Consider the following 9,556-nt stretch of genomic DNA (forward strand, 5'->3'; position numbering starts at 1 on the left):
AAACTGCTCCAACATATCAACTTTGGTCAAGAGCAAGTTTAAGTAACCAAATACACACACAAGTCCCCAACGATAAAACCAGCTTATATAATTATTATTTTAGAGATCTCTTTCTGTATAGTTTGTGTTCTTCGTCGCCCGATCCCCAAGGTACGCACTTCGTTTTTTCTCTTGTTATTAATTCTTTAAAATATTTATTGACTGAAGAATGTAAAGCTCGTTCTGGTGTGTCGACGTCGAACATGATATGTTTATGTACGTAAATTATACGTGCATAAGTTTTGTGACTTTTTAGCTTAATTATGCAAGTGAAACGTGCAAAATGCTCGGGTTTTTTTTTTCTAAATATATTTATTTTAGGTTTAATTTAATGTGATCAATTGTTTATATATATATATACAGCAGGTTGTTTGTATGGAGAAGGGTGGAAGGTTGTTATTTTTCTTTATACTTCTTCATTGTACCACAGTCATCCATGCAGACAGGTTTTTCTTTTTCATCTTTAATTAATTTATTGAGTAAATACAGTATTATAGAAAAGTAAATATAATATATTTATACCTTTTATTTTTTTGTGAGAATATTATATCTCTAAATAGCGAAAATATGATAATTATGGATTCACGTCTGGTGAAACCAACACTCGATATAAGCGTGGACTAAATATTTACTATCCCGGAATTATTTTTAGGAGTATATCACAAGAAAGAAAAAAAGAAGAAGGAAAAACGGAGTCAGTATTTGCGAACCATGAATTTTTATTCTGCTGAAAAAGAAAGAATTCTAATATGCGGTCGAAAACCGAGCTTTATTCAACAGTAATTTTCCGAATATTGAAATTCTAACACAAGATAATTATTTAAACGTAAGAAGAAAAAAAAAGAATTGGAAATTAAATTAGGTGTCCAACCACACACATAACATAACCCTTTACTTTTATTTCAGAAAGACTTTTTTTTTTTTCATAACTAATCCTACTACTACTATATGGTGGATATCGAGAATTTTATTACAACCTGCTACTTTTGACTTGTTAATTCATTCATTAATATTATTTAAATATATATACTAATATTAGTTTTGACTTATTAATTCACTCATTAATATTATTTAAATATATAAAATATGAAAATAATAATACATGACAGTAACAATTATAATTGTTAAATTATTTTACTGACATTAACAGTAATACATCTTCTTGATGTAATTTAACTAAGGCAAATTACAGCCACCCATGAAATATGGTTAAAGTACGAAAAAACCCCTCTTGTTTAGGTAATTTCAGCACTTCCTTCTTCTATATATTTTTACATAAAATTTATGTAATTCGGTTATTTACCGAACCAAATCGTATATTTAGTTCGGTAAACGATATGAAATATTGACTTACCGAAATTTCGGTTTGGTTTTCACCGAATTAGCATCCCTAAATTTACCTATAGAGGGGTGTTTTCGTAAGATAATACATAGTTGAGAGGTGCCTGTAATTACCCAAACAGAAGGGGGTTTTCGTAATTAGACCATAACTCAGGGGATGACCGTAATTTTCCCTTTAACTAATTAATGAACCAAAATCTAATCAACATTATAAATTTCAAGTCGATAGAGACAATAAATTAAATTAGGCTTTTCTAAATCTTTGATCCCGAACTCAAATTTCAAGAATTAAGTTGTTTATTTGACTTTAAGTTCACGTTCTCGACATAAACTGTAATAATATGAACGATTAAAACTTATTATTGTTCACATATTCTCTTTCAAGCAAGAGTTCACTTAGGTTAATATCCTACATTCTACCACACATCCATACCGTACATCGTACTGAATACCGGAATTCCAAAAAATCTCTACCGAATACCGAACCGAATTTTTGATTTGGTATTCAGCACATACCAAATATTCGGTTCGGTTTGGTCGTTTTACCAGTCCATTGACAGTACTCCTACAAATTACAATGTTCTCAATAAATAAATTAAATATCTCATATTCTTATACTTTTGTTATGTTGGCTTTGATATTGTCTTTGATTAATGCATTATATATACAATGTAACTACATTGATAAAATTAATAGTTTATCTTTCCTATTGCAGGGGGATTCCACACAATTACAATCAAGATTCACCATCACCTGTCAAGCTCCATGTACTGGACAAACATGTAAGAAAATTTAAATACAATGCTTAAATTTTACTATGACCATAAACCTTAGCAAATGTACAAAATTCGTAGTAAAAAAGTTTTTGCTACGGTACGAGCGTGACAAAAATTTTGCTACGGTAAACGACCGTATCAAATAGTTTTTTGCTACAGCAAATTCTATCATTTACTATGATCGCGTCTCCCAGGCTGCCGTGTAGTAAAAAGCAGTGTTCTAAAAATCGGCCGAGGCGGCCGATTAATCGGTCGCCGAGGCGGAGGCGGTCCAAAACCTTTACGATTTTAGTGTAAAGGTTTGAAAAATCGGTTTTTTGCCTGTGAGGCGGTTTGAGGCGGTCCGAGGCGGTCAAACCTTTAGGGCGGATCAAACTTCGGTGGCAAAAATCGGCAAAAAATCGGTCAAAAAACAGTTTTCTTTTTTTTTTTTTTTTTTTTTTTTTATACATCAAAATAAAAGTTGGGATTTTGATAAAAAAAAAAAAGGAGTTTATGCTTTATTTTGTTTATGTTAATTATTATTGTTAAAGAACTAATGATGTATGCCAAGAATGTATGTAAATTCAAAAAAAATGCCTTTTTATTTATATTTTATAAGGATATTTATGTATTATGATCTTATTATTATTAAACTTTTATTATGTTATTAGAATATATACATGATGGAGATATAACTATGTTTAAATATTTTTTTATCTATGTTTTGAGTATTTTTAAATAATATTAATAAATATATTATATTAAATTTTAAAAACCGATTTATTTCCGATTTATCACAGATTAATCACCGCCGCACCGATTAATCTTGAGTCGGTGCCTGACCGACTCGGACCCGATTACCGCTTTTTACAACCTTGGTAAAAAGTACCCTTTGTAACGAATTTTTAGTGTAACAAAAAAGAAAAAAAAAACGGTAATAAAACTATTTTTCTACAAGTAATTAAATTAAAGTGAGACACAATATGCACACATATATGTAATCACTTTTTAATAATAACTTCCTTAACTTGAGCATACATAGTTCATTTATTTTCTTTAATTTGATTCAAAGTAATTCTTGCTTGCAGGTGGAGATAGACAACGGAATCGTTAAACTTACGTTGATGAAGCCAAGCGGCTATATCTCAGGCGTACGATACAAAGGAATCGACAACATACTCGAGAATCGTCTTAAAGAAGCACGTAGAGGGTATGTAATTTATTAAATATATGATGTATTTCTAATTAATCTAATGCATAAAGATAACTTACTTAAATTATTTAAATTAAATAGAGAAAACATTTTTGTCTTTCAAATGTTCAGCATAATTAATTAAACACCCCTTTTTCATTAATATATTTTCCAATATAATGCATGCAGATATTGGGACATTGTGTGGAGTAGGCCAGATATACGCACACGTTCTTTCTTCGACACGTAAGATCTCGAATTCTTAATCTTTAATTAATTTCTCGATTCGATCAATAGCACACGTTTTTATTACATATATGTTCTATATAAAAACACATGTTTTTAATTACTTTTTTTTTTTGTCCCAATTTTTTTTTCGTCTAATTTGCAGGCTCGAAAGCACAAGCTTCAGGGTTGTAGCAGAAACCGAAGATCAGGTTGAAATTTCATTCACAAAGACATGGAATTTATCGCTTGGCAATAATTTCGTACCACTCAATATCGACAAAAGGTGATTATATATATATATATATATAAAATCGAGCATTACATTTTAAATAAATGTTATGTGTATTAATGATTTTTTTTTTTACAGATATATAGTCCTGAGTGGAGTTTCCGGTTTTTATTCGTATGCAATATTCGAGCATTTAAAAGGGTGGCCTGATTTAAATGTCGACGAAGCGAGAATCGCCTTCAAGCTTCGCCATGACATGTTAGAATTAAATATACTAACTAAAAATTAATTAATCATATATGCTAATTATATGATGAAAATTGTTTGATTTGCTGATGAAAATGTTGAATAATTATTAGGTTCGATTACATGGCTATATCGGACGATAAGCAAAGGATAATGCCAACGGAAAACGACAGAATTATCGGCCAAACTCTTGATTATGGAGAAGCTGTTTTGTTGACAAATCCAGTCAATCCAAAACTCAGAGGAGAGGTAGACGAATAATCGATAAATTAAAAAAAATTAATCGCGGAATTTATATATAGTGAGTTTATTGAATTTAACCATGTAATTTTATAGCAAAACCCCGTTACAATGCATTTTTTAGCATACAATCGGCTAATTAAATAGTGAGTTTTTAGGGGGTGGTTTGCTAAAAACAATTGAATCATATATTGTGTTTGTTAATAAAATCATGGGGAGTTTTTAACAATTAAAGCAAATACATGGGTGCCATATGCAATAAAACCTTATACTTTTTTTTTTTTTTTATTAATTTTTTATTTTTATTTTGTATCATGAACAGGTGGACGATAAGTATCAATACTCGTGCGATAACAAGGATAACCGTGTACATGGATGGATTAGCTCCGATAAGCGCATCGGGTTTTGGGTGATAACGCCTAGTGACGAGTTCCGAGCCGGTGGCCCTTTCAAACCAGATCTCACTTCTCATGCCGGCCCCACTGCCTTGGCTGTAAGTACTATAGTTAGATCTCACTTGGGTTAGGTTAATTTTAGGGCAAACCGGCAAATTACGGCCACCCCCTGAGGTATGGTCAAATTACGAAAAACCCCTCTTGTTTGGATAATTACAGTCACCCTCTCTTTTAAATATTTTTACATAAAATTTAGGGTAAATTAAACCCACACCCCTGTGGTATGCTTAAATAATTTTAAGGTCCCTATGGTATCGATAATTACACTCACCCCCTGAAACGTAGTTAGGAACTCTAACGGGATAATACGTAGTTAGGAACTCTAACGGGATAATGCATTCGATACATTATTCCGATAGGGTTCTAATGGACTATTACTTTTAGATAGTGGTGGAGATAACATAGAGTTATGGGGAGTTATGGGGTGACATGGCTCCCCCAATTAGCGGTGGGAACGAGCCGAGCTCGGCTCTTTTGGCCAGCTCGAGCTCGAGCTCGAGTCCATGTTGCCGAGCTCGAGCTCATCGAGCCAATTTTTTTTGGCTCGAGCTCGAGCTCATTTAATTTTTTTTAATTTTTTTATTATTTAATTTTTTTATTAAAATCATTTGATTTTTTATTAAAAATTATTTATAAGAAAATAAAAAAAATTTAAAATAAATAATGAACTCTAGTTATATATATTTTTTAATTTTTCTATTATTATTATAATATATTATATTATTATGAATTATTTAAGTAATATAAATTTGTTTTTATTTAAATACTAGAAATATTTGTTATTATAGACTATTTACTATTTAGTTAATAATAATAATAATAATAATAATATTAAGAATAAGAATAATATATATATATATATATATATATATATATATATATATATATATATATATATATATATATATATATATATATATATATATATGTTAAAAAAAAAACATAAGACAGCTCGCGAGCCGGCTCGCGAGCTGTCGAACAACTAATTTTGGGCTCGAGCTCGAGCTCGTTCGAAGCTCGAGCTCGAAAAACCCGAGCTCGAGTTCGAGCCTTTGTCGAGCCGGCTCGTCGAGTTCGCGAGCCGGCTCGTCGAGTTCGCGAGCCGGCTTGGCTCGTTTACCACCCCTACCCCCAATATTTCTTAAATCACCCATAACTCTTTGTTGTCTCCACCACTTCCTGAAACCAATAGTCCGTTAGAACTCTATCGTAATAACGTATCCAATGCATTATCCCAATAGAGTTTATAACTACGTTTCAAGGGGGTGAGTGTAACTATCGATACCACAGGGACCTTAAAATTATTTAAGCATACCTCAGGGGTATGAGTGTAATTTACCCTAAAATTTATATAGTTCGGTTATTTACCGAACCAAATCGTATATTCAGTTCGGTAAACGGTAAATGTTGGCGTACCGAAATATTGGTTCGGTATTACCGATTGAAAAGAAACATCCCTAAATTCCCTCTGGAGGGGTATTTTCGTAAAATAATACATAGTTGAGGGATGACTGTAATTACCCAAACAGGAATCGGTAATTTGACCATAACTTAGGGGGTGGCCGTAATTTGCCCTTAATTTTATTGTGTCAACCAAACAAAAAATTGGAATCAATCCATTTTTTGAAAAGAAAAGAAAAGAAAAATCAAGAATTTGTCAAATATAATTAACTTAGAAAACCATTGTCTTAATTAATTTTAATTGGCAGGTGTTCTTTAGCGGGCACTATGCTGGCCCGAATTTCGGAGTACGATTACGAAATGGAGAACCGTGGAAAAAGGTCTACGGCCCGGTTTTCATGTACTTGAATTCAGATACGAGCGATGAGCCGAGGGCACTTTGGGAAGATGCTAAAAAACAGGTTGATTTTCTTGCAACCTTGTAACATACAAATCGTATTAAAATTTTGTTTCGTTTCTTTATAATAAACCGATCGATATTTTATTTAATCTATTAGATGTCACAAGAGACCAAGAAATGGCCATATGACTTCCCATTGTCGAGTGAATTTCCTAAAGCCAATCAACGCGGTACGATAAACGGGCGATTATTTGTCCGTGATAGGTACATTAACAGGGAATTAATACCAGCTAAATCAGCTTATGTGGGATTAGCTCGACCTGGAGAAGTTGGATCTTGGCAAGCTGAAGCCAAGGTTAACTTACATTATTTCTTGTTACAAATAGTTAATTATTTTATATTAGTTCACCGATCCCTCGGTTTAATCTTATTATTATTTTTCTTAGGGTTATCAATTTTGGACACAAACCGATGACAATGGGTACTTCACAATAACAAGTGTTAGAGCGGATACTTACAACTTGTATGCATATGTTCCGGGAATCATTGGAGACTACAAACACAACGGTGATATTATCGTCCGACCAGGTCTATTTTTAACCTTAAACTCATTAAGACCGATTATTTCCGGTTGTGTTATGATATGTCTTAAAATACCGAGCATAAAGTCAAAAGGCGTTTTTTTTTTTCTTTTCTAATATAGCCCAATTTCAGAAAACCACGTAAATCAGTGGTGGGTGCAGCATAGATTCGCGGGAGCTAAAAAACTTAATATTTTAGTGTATATATTTGGCCACTGATTGATAAAATCTTGACTGCGCCACTGACGTAGATTATTATGTTATCTTTATTTGATTCACATATTTGATTATAACAGTTTCTTAGCCACTTCGAACCAAATTTTTTATTTTATTTAAATTAATATCTTTTCAGAAATCCAAATTCAAATAGGCGATCTTGTGTACGATCCTCCAAGAAACGGTCCAACGTTGTGGGAAATCGGGATTCCTGATCGTACTGCAGCTGAATTCTATGTACCTGATCCCGCCCCAAGCCTTGTGAACAAGCTATTCATCAACCACATCGAAAAGTAAATTTATATTATCTCATCAAAATTTTGACATATACATATACATAATACATATACATTAATATATTTGTACGTATAGGTTTAGGCAATACGGATTATGGGATCGATACACAGATTTATATCCTTCCGAAGATCTAGTTTACACGGTTGGCGTCAGCGATTATCGAAAAGACTGGTTCTTTGCCCATGTAAACAGGTATTTATTAATTACTACAATTTCATTTGATTTTATTATATATATGTATATGTAATAAATTAATTTTATTGCAGGAATGTAGACAAATATAACTATGTACCAACAACATGGAGAATTTTATTTGATGCAAAAAATGTGAGCAGGACTGGAAATTATACACTCAGGCTTGCATTAGCATCTGCTAACTTTGCTGAAATACAGGTATGAATATATATATTATACAAATATTTGGTTTTAATTTAAAAAATAAAAGGTATGTGTAATTTAAATAATATATTTACATTATATTATGTTTTATATTTATGGAGTAAATATCGAACCGAAATTTTCAATCTATGCCGACCCCGTTCTAAGCGATTTTCGATTTTGAAATAATTCTTTCTTTCCAGTATTCTAGAATTATGATTTTCGATTTTTCCAATGTTTGGAACTAGAATTGAAAACAAATGCGAAATTCGATTCGGTCCTTCTGATCTCAACTTTTACCCATAAAATTTTATTGTTTTTAGGGTAAATGGCACGTTACCCCCTACAAATTTCTAATTTTATCGCACTTTACTCCCTCAAAATTTGGAAATGTGAGTGTCCCCCTTCAAAATGTTATTCTTGTTGCACATTGTCCCGATAGCAAAATTTCAATTGATTACTCACTGGAATTGAGTTTTTTTGTTGCACGTTGCCCCTTTAGATGTTATTTTTGTTATAGCTTGCCCCTTAAAAATATTATTTTTCTGCACATTGTCCCTTTAAAATGTTATTCTTGTTGCACAATGCTCAACAAAAGTTTGCTTTTAGGGCAAAGTGCAACCAAAATAATATTCTGAAATGGGGTAATCCATTTTTTTAATTTTTAGGGGGGAAAGTGCGAAAATAAAAAAATTATAGGGGGTGAAGTGCATTTTGTCCTTGTTTTTAAAGTCATATAATATAGTCTTCCCATGTGGATCGATCGACAATATTTTTCATTAAAATAAAATTATGACTCGGTCCCTTTTCGTAGGTACGGATTAACGACCCCGACGCTCGTAACCCTCATTTCACAACGGGGCGAATAGGCAGAGACAATGCAATAGCAAGGCATGGCATTCACGGGCAATATTTGTTATACAATGTTGATTTATTAGGGTTTCAACTTATCAACGGAAAAAATACGATATATCTCAAACAAGCAAGAGCCTCGAGCCCTTTCAACGGAGTCCTTTACGACTACATTCGCCTTGAAGGCCCGTTTGGAAGCCCACAATAATCAATTAGAATAGGCAAAACGGAAAAGAAATACTGCATAAAGAATTAATGATACATTGTATACATTCTTTGAATACTTATAATTATTAGTCAATATTTAATTAACTAATTAAGAGTGATAATGGTTAAAATTAATAAAAATACAATCAATATCTTATTAGAACTCTGTAATGACAAATAATTTGGGGAAAAAAAAACACCCCAGAAAGACATATAAGAAGGGACAGAGGGAGTATGTACTAAAGACACCAAGAAAACACGACAATCAAATGACTAATTGCATTTAATGCTATTATATCGTACGGGCTTGTTCGCTATATTGGATTAGATGAGATTGATAAACTCCCTACTAATTAATTAATTATTTAGTCTGTAGTATGTTCAATTTTTTAGATTAGATCTATTAAATTTGTTGAATTCGGTTATTATACACGAATTGTCTATAAAACCACTTCATTTATAATAATAAGTTAAGGATAAAATTGTCTTTTTCATT

At 32.0% G+C, this 9,556-nt stretch overlaps 1 protein-coding gene across 1 annotated transcript; it reads left to right on the top strand.

Annotated features, from left to right (window-relative positions):
- The first annotated feature begins 411 nt into the window (after nucleotides 1-411).
- On the top strand, nucleotides 412-9,326 carry LOC105959309 (uncharacterized). Its single transcript, XM_088825157.1, has 15 exons — nucleotides 412-485; nucleotides 2,096-2,162; nucleotides 3,227-3,348; nucleotides 3,520-3,576; nucleotides 3,722-3,841; nucleotides 3,926-4,045; nucleotides 4,147-4,282; nucleotides 4,596-4,766; nucleotides 6,438-6,590; nucleotides 6,687-6,884; nucleotides 6,976-7,117; nucleotides 7,463-7,619; nucleotides 7,699-7,815; nucleotides 7,890-8,016; nucleotides 8,816-9,326. The coding sequence occupies exons 1-15, from the start codon at nucleotides 415-417 to the stop codon at nucleotides 9,059-9,061; spliced, it is 2,004 nt and encodes a 667-aa protein (XP_088681283.1). The 5' UTR covers nucleotides 412-414; the 3' UTR covers nucleotides 9,062-9,326.
- The last annotated feature ends 230 nt before the right edge of the window (nucleotides 9,327-9,556 follow it).

This window comes from Erythranthe guttata, chromosome 11, assembly GCF_056151865.1.
Source record: "Erythranthe guttata isolate IM_541 chromosome 11, IM_541, whole genome shotgun sequence".
NCBI lineage: Eukaryota > Viridiplantae > Streptophyta > Magnoliopsida > Lamiales > Phrymaceae > Erythranthe > Erythranthe guttata.

Coding starts and splice junctions, on each gene's coding strand:
- LOC105959309 (XM_088825157.1), top strand. CDS start 415: ATGGAGAAGGGTGGAAGGTTGTTATTTTTCTTTATACTTCTTCATTGT. Junction 4,046..4,146: donor TTCAAGCTTCGCCATGACAT/GTTAGAATTAAA, acceptor AATAATTATTAG/GTTCGATTACATGGCTATAT. Junction 4,283..4,595: donor ATCCAAAACTCAGAGGAGAG/GTAGACGAATAA, acceptor TATCATGAACAG/GTGGACGATAAGTATCAATA.